The 18,902-nt window shown below is 32.4% G+C and overlaps 1 protein-coding gene across 1 annotated transcript; it reads left to right on the forward strand.

The window, feature by feature from the left end:
- Positions 1–1,502: 1,502 nt before the first annotated feature.
- On the forward strand, positions 1,503–3,533 carry BNAC04G15550D. The gene is made up of 2 exons (XM_013845734.3): positions 1,503–1,914; positions 2,637–3,533. Exons 1-2 carry the CDS (start codon positions 1,732–1,734, stop codon positions 3,312–3,314), a joined length of 861 nt encoding a protein of 286 aa, XP_013701188.2. The 5' UTR covers positions 1,503–1,731; the 3' UTR covers positions 3,315–3,533.
- Positions 3,534–18,902: the final 15,369 nt, after the last annotated feature.

The following is an 18,902-nucleotide window of genomic DNA, read 5'->3' on the forward strand; positions in this document are numbered from 1 at the left end:
TCAAACATCCATATTTATAGGAAAAATCGAATCTGGTAGTTGTAATTTTCCTATGAATTTACGACGAAAATTAATTAGGTGGGCAAAAAAAACGTGTAACACCTATAAAGTTGGTGGATTCAAAAATTTCCTCGCTAAATACACGTAAACTATTTCCTCGTAAATACCACGCTAAGTTTACGTCGTATTTACGAGGAAATAGTTTATCCTCGTAAAATACTCGTAAAGTTACATCCACTTTACGACGAAACAGTTTTGTCGTTACATTGCGAGGAAATAACGATGACTTTAGTTTTTCACGTAAATTCCTCGTAAACTCGACGCAAATTTACGAGGATTGTTTTTCCTCGTTAAATTTCGTCGTTAAGCATGTGTTTTCTTGTAGTGTAAGATTCTTAGAATCTATGTAACAAAAAACATAAATATACAAACACAAAAAGTTGTGTATTACATTTTTGTTGTCATGTGAAAGATAATTGTAAAAAGAAATTTAAAGATAAAAAATTTATTAAAGATAACATAATCAAGAATCATGAAAAAAATCATAGGTTGACCTTAGAAAATTTTAAACAAAAATCAAACTAGACAAATTCAAATATTAAACAATAAAGAAATTATTTTAATATCAAATAACTATATTTCTTGAAATAAAAAAAAATTAATTATTTTTATTGAAAGAAAAATCTGGAAAGAAAAACATATATGGAAATTCATACTATTCAATCATAATCAATGACAATTTATGTAATACATATGGCAAGAATTCATCAAATCTACTTAACTCTTAAAAATCTTTGAATTTTAAAAAATTTCAGATTCCACTCAAATTTCATTTCCAATAGGCCCCCTAATATATAAGATACTTACCAATGTTTGCTTAAGTTTAGCAATAATGACCACTAAAACGCGTTCGAAAGTTAGCATTTAAAACGCGTAAGTTAAGCGTATTATTGTACAAAAACACAAATCCTGCCGTTAGAAATTCCATTTCAGTCTTCTGTCATGTAAATCGCCAACTTGGTGTGTTACTCGTTAATACAAAATAATGCTTGCATTGTATGGAAATACATAAATACAACAAACATTTTATTGAAACTAATTTAAAGCCATACGAAGCGGGAGGCATTAAGTTCAAAGTAACAGAATAATAAAACAAAAACTAATGACAATGGAAGTTGCTGACTTAAGATTTCATACATGTCAATCAATCAGAGAGTGCTGTAATAACATATATCATATATGACATAGTATAATATATATATAATCGTTGACACTGTATATAAAAATTAATCTCTCTTAAAAGATAATAGATTTGTTCTTTTAAAGTATATTTCTTGAAATTTAAATAAACATCAATATAAATAATTAAACATCATTAATGTCCACGTTATGTACAAAAATGCCATGCATGATATATAGGTATAAAAATGGTAAAAAAACTGTCATGCATGGTTATATGTTTACATGTTGTGTATAAATTGTCATGCATGATAGTCAAGAAAAAGAAAAAGAAATATTAAGAAACTAAAAACGGTAAAAGTAAGAATAACGAATTATTTCAAGGAAGAGACAAAGTCCCCGGCTGAAGTGGGAGAGGTTTTAGGAAAGAAAGCTCAGTGCTGCTCAGAGAGAAAGGACAAATATGGAATCTAACCAAGTTTTCGAGTCAAACAAAATTAATCATTTTCCTTTTTTATTATTTTGTTTTTATTTTTTTGCGTATGACATGACATGAACGCCCATCTCCTTGTCCTCTCTTGCTGTGGGTTCTTCTTCTCAGCTATAAGAATACCCACAACATTTCCCCTGCAACGCCCTCTCTCTACTCTCTCCCCTTTCTCTCGCTCCAAGAATCTAGACAAGAACAGACAAAACAATATGGAAGAGTTGGGTTCTATTTGGTTTTACCAAGAGGTTTGTTCTCTTAATAATTTGCATGAAGATTATGTTCATGTCTTCGCATTTTTATGTATGAGCAATTCTAGAGTTCTATACCTTTTGAATTTGGCTTCGTCCTTCCGAATTATTGTGTGTCTGTGTAATTAAGATGTGATTAAGATAGTTAATTGGAGTTTTTGGTTTATAATAATTCACATTTGGTGTTTTTGAGTATTGTATCTTCTTCTTCTTTTTTCTTTCCGACATTTCACTTTTATTTCCGACATTATAAAAACTCTAAGATCTATGAAAATCTATAAGAACAAACCATTTCACCTACAATAATGTGACTTGTTGTACTTTTCTGCCATTTAACTCAAAATACTATTTTTCTTTTGTCTTTTTTTTTTAATTATTATTATTTTAAAATTTTAATTATTTTCAAGCCCTGACGTTTATATATATTTATGATTAATGTATGTTTGGTTTACATTTAGTAACGTTTTGAGTGAATTCTTGACCCCATGAACGCAAGGTTGTTATCTCACATCATTAGGAAAAAAAAAAGCCATTGCATTTAATAGTTTATCATCTTTTTCAATATACTATATATTTTTTTTTTTGGAGCAAATTCAGTATACTATTTTCTAGATGTTGATTTCTTCAATGATTCGGTTCGTTTTTTATTAACTAATTTCTGACTTTTAGTATTTTTTTTCATATAATAACTACTTTTAACATTTTGATATTTATTACAGAGTATGGATGAATTAAGACAAAAGCTTCAATACACTTCCTTTGAGCTTGAAGCTGTGAAAACAAAAGCCAATGAAGAATCAAAGCTTCATCAAGAAGAAGTGAACAGTCTTCTTCGTCTCCTCAAACTCGCTCGTCAAGAAAGAGACGAAGCTAAAGATCAATTACAGAAACTCCTCGCGATTAAAACTAACTCGAGCATCACTGAGTCAAACTCGCACGGCTCTTCACCGGTTGACTCGTTCCTCGAACCGGTTTCGTCTTCCGAATTCTCCAACTTCAACATTTTACTGGAACCGGTTCACCAAATGAAACTCAGTAACCGACCCGTTAACCGGGTCTATAATTCTCAGCAGAGACCGGTTAAGGTTGATCCAGCTGAAGCTTTGATGAATGAGATCATAAAAGGCAAAACTTTACCGGAGAAAGGGAAGTTTCTTCAGACTCTGATGGAGTCAGGACCGTTGCTTCAGACACTTCTTGTCGCCGGTCCTCTTCCAAGGTGGCGTAATCCTCCGCCGCTTCAACAGAGTTTCAGGGTCCCGCCGGTTTCGAACTCGTATGATATCTTGAAAGGTTGTTCAACGAAGACAACGACGTCAATGCTCAACTTCAGAAGTTGTTCTGTTCCTGGAATTGCTACTGGATTGGAATTTGCTAAGAGACAAAGATTTCATTAGTATTTTTCTTCTTGCTCTGCTTTGTTTTGGTTATTGAGTTAGCCGCCTGGGATTATATTATTTGTAAAGATTTTATAAATGGGGTTATGAGAGTTTGTGTGTAAATTGAAGTATAAACGATTTGAGATTCATGGATTTATGTATTCATGAATCTTTATTTCAAGCAATTACCATACATTGTCCTGATTCTTGAATCTCTATAAATTTTGCTTTAATCTATATTTTAGTATATAGACGATGTAAGTTTTTAAAAATAAAATTGACTCGATCTATGTTCTCAAAATACATTTATGGGTAAGAAATCTATCTGAGGTAGAATAGTGAAATAATGGATGACATGTCAAAATTGATGTGCATTACGTAAATAAAATTAAAATTATGTGAGAATTACATAATATGTAAGAAAGTTTTTCGAGTCTCTAAAAATATCGACCGTGGCCGGATAACGTACTGATGTCAATCAACCACATATTGAATAGAAGAAGGTGACTTGTGATTTGTGAAGTGGAGGCGGTCAGAGAGTTACAAACTTGCAATAATATTTTTATGAATAAACATTAGTTTCAGTGCTTATGTTTTAATTTGGAAACTAGATTCCGCGCGGATGTTTGTTTTCATTTTTCTATACATAAATTATTGTTTTAGAACATAAGTGTATATATTTTTAACGTTAACCATATGCTTAAATATTTATATAACTATTTCAAATACAATAATTTTATAATTTACATGTTATAATTAATCAATTTTTTAAAACCGTATGAATTTGTCAATTCTTATTATATTTTTATCTTATTGTATTTGCATTTAGTTATTAAGGAAATTAATATATTTATGAGAAAACATATTTGAAAATTATTTTTTATTTAATTTATGTTAAATTCTGACCCGTCTTTCAAAGCTGAATTTGTTTTTACCAATATTTTTTATGCTTATTCATTTTGATAATATATTATTGTCTATACAAAAGTCTAAGATGTGTTAATTTTTAGACATTTATTATATAGTTTGCTAATTTTAAGCCATTCTATCATCATATTATATTTTAAAATAAACAGTTTATATTTATGAAAATAAAATTTATAAATTTATCAATTGAATATACTTTTATCATATTTATTTAAGTATAATAATTGTATTTTAACATGATCAAGACTATAAAGTAGATAAAGTAGGATATAATTTATTTATTTTTCATTTTATAAATGATAAATTAAAATAAATTAAGTTATTGTTAAAATATTTTTACACAGATCTATTAGAATTTTAAAATATAATATATAAATGAAAATATATCATATTATGAAAATATAATATATATTATATTATATTTAAAATGAAAATATATTATGATTAAAGTAGTTACAAAGATTTTATATTATTAGCTTTAAAGAAATACATGTTAATTTTCTTACATATATTATATAGTTTGCTAATGTTAATCCATTTTACCAACGTATTAGATTTTACTTTTGAACATATATATTTTATACTTACGAAAATAAAATTTATAGTTTTATAATTTTAATACAATTTTATTATATTTACCTCAATATATTAATTTTCTTTTAATATGATTGATTATGATTATATAATAGATAAAATATTATCACTACAAGAAAACGTGCCCATAACAACGAACATTTACGACGAAAATATTTCGTCGTAAATTTACATGATGTTTACAACGCAATTACGAGGAATCCAACTTTCGTCGTAAACGCCATGTAAATTTACGACGAATATATTTCGTCGTAAACTCCTTGTAAGTTTACGACGAATGTACGTGGAAAGAAAAATACGTCGTAATCATTACATCGACATTACAACGGAACATGTTACCGTTATATTTAGGCGAAAACGTGTATTCAATGTGCTTTAACTTACCTAATTTCGTCGTAAATTCGTTGTAAATAATATGTTAAAACCATGTAAAATCCATGTAAAATATTCCTTGTAAAATCGTTGTTATATTTCAACTACCCAACTCGAAAATTTCTATATATATATGTCATTTCCCACAATTCTCTTCCTCACAACACACAAATGGGAGAAAAAAAATCAGAAAAAAAAATCAGAAAAAAAGATTTCAAAAAAAAATCTAAGAAAAAAATGGCCGGTGACGGTAGTATTTACGAGTTACGGAGTTGGATGTATTTGCACAAAAATTCCGACGGGAGGGTGACGAACACATTTCTGAGCGGGCTAGAGACATTCATACACCAGGCGGGCTGTACACCGATCACACCGGAAATCGGTAAGATGTTCTGCCCCTGTCGGAAATGCAAGAATTCAAAATTTGCACGTAGTGAAACTGTATGGAAGCATTTAGTAAACAGAGGATTTACACCACAGTACTACATTTGGTATCAACATGGAGAGGGTTATGGGGGAAATGAAGCTAGTAGTAGTAATAATAATTTTGAGGATGGTCATCATAGTGAAGAACCGAATCATTTGCATAATGAATATAATTATCATCAAGATCATGAGCAGATGGTAGATCATGATAGGGTTCAAGATATGATTAGTGATGCATTTTTAGAAACAACTACAACAATAGCTGATGGAACTGGAAATGTAGAAGAACCTAATTTGGATGCAAAAAGGTTTTATGAAATGCTAGATGCTGCAAATCAACCAATCTACACTGGTTGTAGAGAAGGTCTCTCTAAATTGTCTCTAGCAGCTAGGATGATGAATATTAAAACGGATCATAATTTACCTGAGAATTGCATGGATGCATGGGCGGAGTTGTTTAAAGAGTATTTGCCAGAAGACAACGTGTCTGCTGAATCTTATTATGAGATTCAGAAATTGGTTTATAGTCTTGGGTTGCCTTCGGAGATGATTGATGTTTGCATCGACAACTGCATGATCTACTGGAAAGAAGATGACAAGTTAGAAGAGTGTCGATTCTGCAAAAAACCACGATTCAAACCGCAAGGCCGTGGGAGGAATAGGGTACCGTACCAAAGGATGTGGTACCTACCAATTACAGACAGATTGAAAAGATTATATCAATCTGAGAGGACTGCTGCGTCGATGAGGTGGCATGCGGAACATGTCCAGAGAGATGGTGAGGTTGCACATCCATCAGACGCAAGAGCGTGGAAACATTTCAACAAGGTACACGCAGATTTTGCTACAAATATTCGGAATGTCTATCTTGGGTTATGCACCGATGGATTTAGTCCATTTGGAATGTCTGGTAGACAATATTCTTTGTGGCCAGTCATTCTTACGCCGTACAATTTACCGCCGGATATGTGCATGGAACAAGAATTTCTATTTTTGACCATATTAATCCCTGGGCCGAAGCATCCAAAACGGTCTCTTGATGTTTTTCTTCAACCGTTGATAGAAGAGCTAAAGCAATTGTGGTCAGAAGGGGTGAGGACGTACGATTGTTCCTTGAAAAACAATTTTACGATGCGAGCAGTTCTGCTGTGGACGATAAGTGATTTCCCTGCTTATGGGATGTTGTCTGGCTGGACAACACATGGAAGATTATCTTGTCCATATTGTCTTGGATCGACGGATGCTTTTCAACTGAAGAATGGTAGGAAGAGTTGTTGGTTTGACTGTCATCGTCGCTTTCTTCCACTTGCCCATCCGTACAGAAGAAATAAGACATTGTTTCGGCACAAAAAAATTGTCAGAGACGGTCCTCCTCCATATCTCACCGGCCAGCAGATCGAAGCAGACATTGATTATTACGGAGCTCAGGAAACAGTTAAAGTTGGAGGAAATTGGCATGTTCCTGGAAATATGCCTGATGGGTATGGTGTGTCTCACAATTGGCATAAGAAGAGTATATTTTGGGAGCTACCCTATTGGAAGGATCTTCTCTTACGCCACAATCTGGATGTCATGCATATTGAGAAGAACTTTTTTGAGAACATCATGAATACATTACTTAACGTCCCTGGGAAGACAAAAGATAACAAAAAGTCAAGGATGGACTTACCTGATATTTGCTCAAGAAGTGAGTTACATATCAAGAGCAATGGAAACGTTCCTGTTCCCATCTTCCGGTTGTCATCAGAAGCCAAAACAACCTTGTTTGACTGGGTTGCATCAGAAGTTAAGTTTCCTGATGGTTATGTTTCAAATCTGTCAAGATGTGTTGAACGAGGTCAAAAGTTCTCCGGAATGAAGAGTCATGATTGTCATGTGTTTATGCAACGACTACTTCCATTTGCTTTTGCCGAGCTCCTTCCAGCAAATGTCCATGAAGCACTTGCAGGTAATTATAAAACGTTAATATATATACATATGTTATGAAATGTTATTAATTTGATTACTTTTGCAATATACAGCCATCGGCGCTTTTTTCAGAGATCTCAGCACACGTACGTTCAAGGAAGAAGTCATCGAACAACTTCATCATAACATTCCGATCATATTGTGCAACCTGGAGAAGATATTTCCTCCTTCATTTTTTGACGTCATGGAGCATCTAGTTGTCCACCTACCGTATGAAGCATTGCTTCGTGGACCTGTTCACAACGGATGGATGTATCCGTATGAGCGACAGATGAAACATTTGAAGGGGAAAGCAAGAAATCTTGCAAAGGTGGAAGGTTCAATAGTTGCGGGAAGTTTGACAGCCGAAACATCTAACTTCACATCATACTACTTTGCTCCAACTGTTCGTACGAGGAAAAGAGTTCCTAGAAGATATGATGATGGTGGAGTACCGACATCATATCCAATTGATGGTGTTCCTGACATTTTCTGCGAAATTGCACGGTTTGGTGGTAAAACGAAAGAAGTATGGTGGTCATGTGAAGAGGATAAACATAGTGCCCACACTTATATTCTGCTCAACTGCGAGGATGCAGTGACCCGTTACTTTGAAAGGTAAATATTTTTGTGAATGTTAATTATATGAATTGCAGTTAATTATGTATGACTTGATTATTTGTTTAATTTGCAGCATGTTTGTATCTCAAGTTGAAGAAGCAATACCAGGAATATCTGCAACTGATGTGGACACACGTAAAGATAAGCACTTTGTCAAGTGGTTAAAATCACAGGTACGTAATATATCTCATACATTGATTAATTAAGTAAGTGTTTTGATACTTCAATATTAATTAAGAATAACTGCTTTTTGCAGGTTGATTATGACGATCCTTATTATCCCGTATGGTTTCACGAATTGGTTCAAGGTCCAGTTGCAAAGGTCACCACATCACCTATGTATTTCACACGAGGATTTACCTTTCACACATACGAGTATGGGAGACATCGGGCAACGAGTAACTACGGAATATGTGTGAAAGGTGAAACAGACTTTTACGGGATCTTGCAGGAGATTATTGAAGTGGAATTTCCGGGGTTATTGAAGCTAAAATGCGTCCTCTTCAAATGTGAATGGTTCGATCCTGTTGTGAACCGAGGGATTCGGTATAAAAAATTTGGTGTTGTGGATGTCAATTTTGGGAGAAGATACAACAAATTTGAGCCTTTCATTTTAGCTTCACAAGCCGAGCAAGTTAGCTTCCTTCCTTATCCTCGGCTTCGAACTTCCGGGATAAACTGGTTAGCTGCTATCAAAATTACACCTCGTGGACGCATTGTCGCTGGAGAAGAACCGCCCTTGCAAGAAGAAGACGCTATCAATGAAGTTGAGGTACCAGAACAACCAACTGATGAAATCCTTTTGATCGACCCGCAAAACTTTCAATATGAAGATATTCCCGAAGATGCGACAGATGAAGCACGTGAAGACGAGTTCGAGAGAAGCGACGATGATGATTGTAATGATAGTGATGAGAACGAAAACGATTTAGAGTGATGTAATATTGATGAGAACGAAAACGATTTAGAGTGATGTAATATATGTCTCTGATGTTGTATTTCTCTATTGTAACGTATGTTTAAAGAAATATTGTTTTTTTTACCATCCTAATGTATGTGTAACAAATGTTGTTTTATATAATATGTATTTGTGTTAATTTAAAAAAAAATTATTTGGAGTTTTAGGGTTTTAGAGTTTAAGTTGGAGAAAGAGCACAAAGTAGTAGATGAGAGATATGATGTTAGATGATATGTGACTTTGGGGTTAAAGGGATTTCATTCTCGGTGTTTAGGGTTAAGCGTTGTAAAATCGTCATAAATAGTTATCTATTCCACGTAATTTTGTCGTAAATGGAAAAACGCGGGCCTGGTAACTTCGTCGTAAACGTGGGCCTGGTAAATTCGTCGTAAATCGAAAAATGCGGGCCTGGTAACTTCGTCGTAAATGAAAAAACGCGGGCCTGGTAACTTCGTCGTAATATTACGTCGCGTTTACGACGAAACCTTTTCTATATATTGGGACGCCGAGACGAGGCTGCCTCGTCCATTCCTCCCAAACTCCTCTTCTCTCCCTCTAAGGTACATTCTCTTTCCTCCTTTTTTTTTTTTTTTTTAAGTTAGTTTCGGTTATTAATTAGTTAGGTAATTAGTTTAGGTGATTATTTAGATAATTTGTTTATGTGATTAGTTAGATGACGGAATACTATAGTTTAGGTGATTAGTTAGGTAACGGAATAATTTTTTAATTATGTCGTCATAATTGATTAAATTTATTTAAATTGTTTTTAGATGGCTCCTAGAAGGAAACCAGCAGCACCTACTTATGCCCAGTTGTTTGGCGATGGTTCCGGTACATCTTCTTCCGGTCCATCGTCTTCCGATGCAGTTCCAGACTCTCAGACTTCTCAGAGAGTTTTTTCGAGTCCTCCTCTTCCACCGCAGATGCCTCCACCTCCTCCTCCAGCGGCTGCACCTGAGCCTGTCCCAGAAGGTGCAGTTCACCCGGATTTGCGTGTGCCTTCATATGCTCCCTTCGCGAGATATACGGTGGAGGATTTGCTTGCCCAGCCTGGACGGGAGGGTTTGGATGTTCTAGACCCCGATAGACCCCGAGGAACTTATTGGTAAGTTATTAATTTTTATTACTTTAAAATTTAATTAATTTTTATTTTCTAACGGTTAAATTATTTTTTTTCCAGGTTTGGGGCTAACAACCGTGTTAGCCGGAGTGTTTCGGCGACGATTAAGGGTTACTACGACGAGGCATACCCAAACTGGAGCAAGACACCAAATCACGTTAAGATCACGTGGTTTAAATGTTTTGCAGTAAGATTTTAAAATTTAATTAAATTTTTACTTTTAAATATATATATATATATATATATATATATATTTTTAATATTTATTATTAATTGTAATTTTTTAAAAAATTTTATGTTTCAGCAAAAGTGGCATTGGTCTTTGGGAATCACCGAGAGGGTGAAGGCGGAATTCGTTGCAAAGGCAAAGATACGCCTCTACAACACAGTCTCTGATTGGAAGGACAAGTGGGAGATCTACAGGGAGTTTTTGTGGATCCTGCATCTGAGAAACTCTTCCGAACAGTGGCTGGTCGGATTGAAGAACGGGAGACGCAACTAACCCAGGAGTCTCCCGATGGATTACCAGTCACATTGTCCACCGAATAGGTCGACAGAATCTTCGAAGAGGTAACTTAAAATTTTTGTTTACATTATTTTAAATATTTTAACATAATTAACTATATTAATATATGTTTTGATTTTATAGGTGGCTCCTAAAAAGAAGGGACGGATAGTCGGTATAGCCTCTGTTAACGAAGTTGCAAGGGCAACTTCGTCATACACTTCGAGACGGGATGAAGAGACTGCTCAGATGAAAGCTCGAATGGATAGCCAGCAGGTTCGTTTAGACTCTCTTGAGGATTTGCTAGACGTGATGGCCGTGGGAAACCCGGTTATGCAGAGAATGTTGAGTGAGAGACGAGCCGCTCTTGGAATGCCACCACGAGATCCCCAAGAGTCCGATCCAACCCGTCAACAGCCGAGCAACCCCACCAACTACTTCGAGAATATGTAGTTTTTTTTATTTTTCTGTTTGTATTATGAATTTAAATATTATTGTATGACTTTTTAAAATATGTTTGCCAATTTCATATTTCGTTTTAAAATTTAAATTATTTTAAATTCTGAATATTAAATATAAATTAAAATCTATTATATACTAATTAATAATAATATAATAAGAAACGATGTAAACTCCTCGTAAACATTACATGGAGTTTACATCGAATGTTTACGAGTGATTAACATCGAAATATTTACGAGGGTTTTACATCGAAATGTTTACGAGTGATTTACAACGAAAGTATTTACGTGTGCTTTACATCGAAATAATTACGTGGGCTTTACGACGAATATTTACGTGGCTTTTACGACGAATCATTTCCCTGCGCTTTACGAGGAATATATTTCGTCGTAAACGTAACGAGTCGTTTACGACGAAACCTCCGTTACGTCGGACGTTTAACAACGAAACGTCTTTCGACGTTAATTCTTCGTAACACCCGGTTTACGACAAATTTACAACGAATACTGCCCTAGTAAAAAATATGTTTTCTTGTAGTGTATAGAATATTTTATTTTCATTTTATAAACGATAACTGAATATATTAATGTATAATAATATTTCAAACTAATTTTGAAATTAGTATAAGTATTTAAATATAATTTCGAAAATGAAGATCTTGTAAAAATCTTTTAAAACAGATTTGTTAAAATTTTAAATTAAAATAAAAAGATATCAAAAGATATTATGATTAAAGTATTTTAAAAATTTTATGTATTATTAGTCTTAATAAAATACATTTAATAAGATTTCTAAGTGATGGTGTAAATTAAAAAATCACACATGAAAGAAGTCATGAGTTCTATTTTAATATATAAGAAGATATGACATTGTTTCCTAAATAATATTTTGTTTAATATAAACACAAACGTCAAATGTAAAGTACTTTCCGTTCATTTTCGATTAGTAAAATATAAACGTCTGTCTAAAGACTCTAAACTACCTATTATAACAAAATATAAACATCAATATGTATATAACTTAATTATGATGGAAATATACAAATTAGTACCTATTTTTAGCTTGGAGATCAGTTGTGTGCCTAACTCTTAGGAGTTGTTAAGTATAAAGATCAAAGATCATAAACGTGGGAGAAACAAATCAGAGATAGAGGAGACTTGGTCTTGTGTTTGGAAAAATAATAAGTAAAGACAATACTGTTTATGGGTTGGATTGTGACCAGTGTTTGTGGTGGCTTTTGGTATTGTTCATATGACATATACAAGTTAGGCGAAAGACATGTTTTGTTTCCTTAGTTGCATCTGGCATGAGCGGCCATCAACCACTAGTTTGAAAGAAGATGCATTGCTCTATGGGAGACAAACCATGACAGAGGAGACTTGATTTTTGGTAAAGAAAAACTAAGTAATGACAATACTGTTTTATGGGTTGGACTATGACCAGTGATTGAGGTGGCTTTTGGTCTTGTTCATGTATACAAGTTAGGCGCACGACATGTTCTGTTTCCTCAGTTGCATCTGCCATGGACGGCCATCACCTTCAACTAGTTTGAAAGAAGATGCATTGTTTTGTGACTTCGGTGTCAAGCCACTGTTACATAAGTTGAAAATTAAAATGTTTGGCTTTTGAGGACTGAGAAAATAGGTTTGTTGTCCCTTGGTCATTGCACAGAACTTCTTGATGTTACTTTGTAGAGAAAGTGGGGGCAATAGACATAAATCCGTAAGCTTATATAGTCCACAATTCTGTGGGCCTTGGATTCTGCTACAGATAGCTCAATTATAGCTTTCTCAGCCTTTTAATTTTAAGTGGGCTTTTATAGGCTATCTAAAACAAAAAGTATTTTAATACCATTTCCCATCTTATTCCACATGAAAATTTCAACTAATATTTACAGACTCAAGATTTCTGGGTATCTGTATATGTGAAGATTTGGAACAAAAAAAGCAAGAATTAATTGGTGAAGGGCCATAGACGTGTTGCTGTAACTAGTTTGGTCTGTTACATTGGTGGCAGTTGTTGAAGACTATGAGACATATTTCAAGTTTCTGAGATGGTACAACCAAATTTTATAATACTTAACTCTGAATAATGTATATTTATTATATTAAAACTGTAAAATTCTTTTGTAACACTATTAACACTGTAGTTAATGATATAATTTTATAACATATTAAAAATACCACGAATCAAAACTTATTGCTTTAATTTGTTTAATTCATCTAACAAGATTACAACAATGCATCTAAACTTAGAGGGGTTATTGGATAGGGGGTTTCACAAGTTTTATGGGATTTCAGATTTGATAGAATTTGGATGGGATTTAAAGATTTTGGTTGGGATTTTGAGTATTTGGTGGGAATTTAAAAAGGTGATTTTGGTAGAATTAAAAAATAAAATAACAAAATAACCTAAAAGCTTTCCAAAAAAAAAGCGAGCGTCACTCTCTACTTCTATAGTTATCTCGTGCAACATCTTCATTCTTCATTGCACAAACAAATTCTGTGACGTGGTTCAAATTGTTTACTTGTTCAAAAATTTTTACAGCTGATTGTAGAAATGCGTGCCACCTGTATAATAGATCCACGATAACATTAAAGTCGATTCTATGACGTCTTACCAAAGTTTAATGCATCTTTAAACCGCTGCTGAGCTAAAGCATTCGAAATGGAAGACAATACCAGCTTTCTGGGATAAATGCATTAGAGATTCCCCCCCCTAGCTCATAATTTCCTCGTCTCGCCTTCTACCATCAATGACAAAGTACAAATTTCCAAGTGCCACTTCTCCTTGCAGTACATCCTCAATAAAGAGAAAATCCTGTTTGGTTAAGAATAATCAGATGGTTTATATACCACTTCATTGGCCAACTCTGAATAAAATGAGAAACTGCTGCAGTTATTACACAGGCTCTTCCCAATGATGTAAAGTCTACCCATTTCATCAAGCCCACATATCAAAGGTTTGAACACCCCACCAGCATCAACCTGCGTCACCCTCACACAAGGACAAGTCGATGGAAAAATATACTATCATCACTGAACTTCTAAACAAAGTTGGCCTCAAAGTTAGCTAGCTCAGACTTGAATGTTACATGTACGTGTGCACAACGTATCAGAGTGAGATGTACCTTGAATTTTTTTCTTTTCTCTGGTTGTAACTTGTATGAAAACAAAACCCAATTTGGCTTTAACAGTATATACAAAACAAACGACCACTTGAACCACTTGATTCATTAAAATCAAAAGATTAACTATTAACGAAGAGGTCAAAATTGAAGATGATTGATTTAGAATTAAAATATCAATACAGTGTTAGAGCGGACAAACCTAGTTCTCCTATTTTAACTTCATCTTTATGGTCTTCCCGATCCACCTCTTGAACTCGTCGATCGGATTCTTCTCCGATCATATTGTTCTCCTTTTCAAGCAGCTTTTTAATCACCATACCAGCAATTCTCAACTGATTCAATTACTTCTCTTTTTTGTATCGCCATTAAGGTCTAAACGAGAAAAATCAAAGAACTGTTCTGTTTTATCAAAAACCATCTCATTAGGTAGTATTTGTCACAGTTGTATTTTAACTACAAATTACTTCTCAAACCATCTCAAATCACTTTTGATAAAATACATTGATGAAATTCTTATTTTCCAATAAGGGAGGATTTTGTGGAATTTGTATGAATAACCAATCCAATAAGCTTGGATTTAGTAGAGTTTCTATAAATACTATTCAAGAAAAAATGAAATTCTTTCAAATTCCCAATTCAATAAGCTCCTCTTAATCTATTACAACGATGAAAAATACGATTACATAGACGATTCTATAGCCGAAAATTTTACCACCTTATGAGAATACACGTCCGTTTGCGCTACTCCGATCCGTCCTATGAAATCCATGTTCGATGATATACCATACACCATTTTAAAGATCTCTTGTAACTCTTTTTTTTTTCCATAATCTGCATAATATGCATTTCTGGAGTTTGAACGCCAGACCTCTCGGTGTAGAACCATTTATAAAATCTTACTCATATGATAATTTAATATATACGTTTTAAAATTTCACAAAATATCAAAATGCTTCAGTTATTTTTCTTTATCCACTTTTTGGCTCTAACTCTAAACGGTTGTTGCTTAAGTTTTGGTTGTGAAAGGTCACTGTTTCTTGTTGGACTTGGATGTGTTTGGGCAATCTTTGCCATGTTTACTTCTGTGTGGAGATCTATGTTATGTCAAATCATCATTTCTGGTGGAATGTTTATATGATAGGGAAACAGTTCTTCTTTCGGATTGTTAAGCTTTCTTACTCATCTTTATGACTTGGGTTGTTGGTGTACGAACGCTTTTGAAGTTCCCTTAGTTATCGGCTCAGACCGGTTCTGTGTTGCTAGACCAGCAGTGGGCTTTGTCGCCCTTGCTAATGAAGCTGAAACCCTGATTATTATTCCCACCTCATGACATCATCTCCTTAGCAGTTATGAGTATTGAAGCAGCGTGTATGCTTTTTCTTTTACTTCATTATGGATTAGAAAATGTAGTGGAATTGAAGAAGATTTCATTACAACTTATATTTTGAAGTGAAAATAATGTATGATTGGAGATGCTTTTACATACTCTGAAGGAGTTAAATAGGATCAGTCAGTTAATTTTTCCAATTGAATAATGTTTATGAAAGAAAATCGGTTTTAAATTTGAATTTGAGGCTTCGTAATTCTAGATAACCAAAAACGAGAGTTAAATAGATCATACTTTAAGGCATTAAACAGTTTCTATAAGATAACCAACAACGTAGTAATGACATCATAACATAAATCAGAATTGAACCAAAAAAAGAAGGGAAAATTGTTTTTTTAAAGCAAAAAAATGATAACTATGTCATTTTAGACTAATATCTATTTTGTGTCATTTTTGCCTATAATATCCTTTAATATTTTTGAAAATAAATTTAATAAATAGTTTTACAAACAAAAAAAAATTGAAAAAATAGTAACTATTGATAAAATATATATATGAACTTAGTGGTATTTTTTTCAGTTCTAGAAATGTTTAACTCATAATTTTCAGATTATGTTCTAAATAAAGTAGAAATGACATTCTACGAAGTAGAAAACGAAATCCACTTTTTTTCATTGAATCTACAATGTTTAGAATACGTGATCTACGTAAATAAGAGTATTCTAAAAATATTTAGAATACACATTCCGCGCTTAACCTACCGATATAGAATCTTTAGAAATCAAAATTTACACATTAATATAATCTAAAACACGTAGAAATCGACTTCTAAAGATTTACTGTAAATCTAAAACATGTAGAAATCAAAATCTACATATTACTATAATTCTAAAAACCTATAGAAACCGATTTCTACAGATTAGCTGTATTCTACGGATAAGAAATCAGTTCCTAAAAACATGGAAAAAAAATATTTGGGAATATTCACTTTCATATTTAAAAAAAAAAATATTTAAAAAAGAAAACAAAAAAATCAAAAAAAAAACGTGGTAACCTTTTTCTCACGCCGTTTTCTATATTCCATTGATTGTTCACAAAATTTTCACAAAATTTTTCACATTATCTTCCAAATCAGTGTGAAATTGAGTGAGTTAGAGTTTATGAGCTTGAGACTTTGATTTTCTCTCTTTTTGTTCGTGAAGGAGATGAGAAATTATGGGTTTCATCCGAAAGAAATCGAGTTTAAAGAGTTGAAATCGTGTTTGATCGGTTCAAATCAAGTGGGAATCAAGCCGGATATAACCAAAGAAAACCAGGAAATCAATTCGGAGTATTTACCTGGGCACGGGATCAATCAGTCTATAATTCGAGATCGGTCGATATGTATGAAATTGACCTTTGCTGATCAAGTGAAATGGACCAGGTCGATCAGTATATACTCCGCGTTTTTTGTTCTGCATAATGATCAGGATCGATCGATCCGTTCGACCTTGTAATTTCAGATCGATCGATCCCGCTTGATCGAACTCATTATTTATTATATTTAAAAATTACAATTTTAAGGGCATTATTGCCATTTTAAAAATAATTAGTCTAATGGGACATAAAATATACGAGATTAGTCTAAAGAGACATATTTATCATTTTATTTGCTCTAAAAAAACAATTTTCCTAAAAAAGAAAACATAAATCAGAAAATGTTTGGATTGTGAAAGGCATTATAATCAGCAAAGCGGTAAAGAATTAAAGACAAGTAAGATTTGATTTTTATTTTAAATCAAACATGATAAGTCGATAAGAATTATCTGGATAGACATTTATCTGATTATCCAAAATAATAGCACAGTGGATTACGTCAAACATGCCAAAAACTTCAATCTTTTGCAAATTTTGAACCAAATTTATTCTAATACGTTTTAATATGAATTAAATGATTAATTATATGGACTTTTATCTTTGAGACTTTGACAATAAAAAATAAATGCAGTCTTATCACTAAGTTGATGCTATTAATCCTTTTTTATTTATACTAGATTTTTTAACCGCGCTACACGCAGATAAGATATTATATGTATTTCTCAATTCTAAAAAAATAATGTATAATATTGTAATATATTATTTAAAGAATATAAAATAAGACTACATAACATAAATATATTTTTTAAATTTTATTTGTGGAAATCATTATGTTGTTTGATTGTTGTACTTGATTCACATATTTGCATAGATATTTGTGATAGATGAATAACTATATTTTTATTATCAGTAAATAATATAAGAAAATGAAATTAGTTACATTTTAAACAAAATTTTCTCATGTTGGGGACTCGGTTATAGACATATCATATTCGAATGAGACATTTTTACATTTATCAATCTTCTAACAATCAAGAAACAAATCTGAATAGCAAAACAATATCTCATACGATCTCTTTGTGGAATAATTGTTCTGAAGAAATTGAATTTATGCATAAAAAAAGACTGGAAATGAATGTGCAGATGTGTTATCTAAGTCAGCTTTACAAAGTATTATTCATAGTTCATATATCATTTATGTCCATCCTATTTTTTTGTCCATCATTTCTTAAACATCTTGAAATAACTGATGCTAATTAATAATAAATTTTTGGCTGGAAAAAAATATCAAATTTATCTAATTATCGCTTAATTTGTCTAACTGATATATGTATTTCTCAATTCTAAAAAAATAATGTATAATATTGTATTACATTATTTAAAGAATATAAAATAAGACTACATAACATAAATATATTTTTTAAATTTTCTTTGTGGAAATCATTTTGTTGTTTGATTGTTGTACTTGATTCACATATTTGCATAGATATTTGTGATAGATGAATAACTATATTTTTATTATCAGTAAATAATATATATTTATTATATAATATAATAAAAATTAAATTAATATTTGTGATAGATGAATAACTATATTTTTATTATCGGTAAATAATATATATTTATTATATAATATAATAAAAATGAAATTATTTACTTTTTAAACAAACTTGTCTCATGTTGGGGACTCGGTTATAGACATATCATATTCGAAGAAGACATTTTTACAGTTATCAATCTTCTTAACAATCAAGAAACAAATCTGAATATTAAAACAATATCTCATACGATCTCTTTGTGGAATAACTGCTCTGAAAAAATTGAATTTATGCATCAAAAATGACTGGAAATGGATGTGCAG

This window comes from Brassica napus, chromosome C4, assembly GCF_020379485.1.
Source record: "Brassica napus cultivar Da-Ae chromosome C4, Da-Ae, whole genome shotgun sequence".
Taxonomy (NCBI): Eukaryota; Viridiplantae; Streptophyta; class Magnoliopsida; order Brassicales; family Brassicaceae; genus Brassica; species Brassica napus.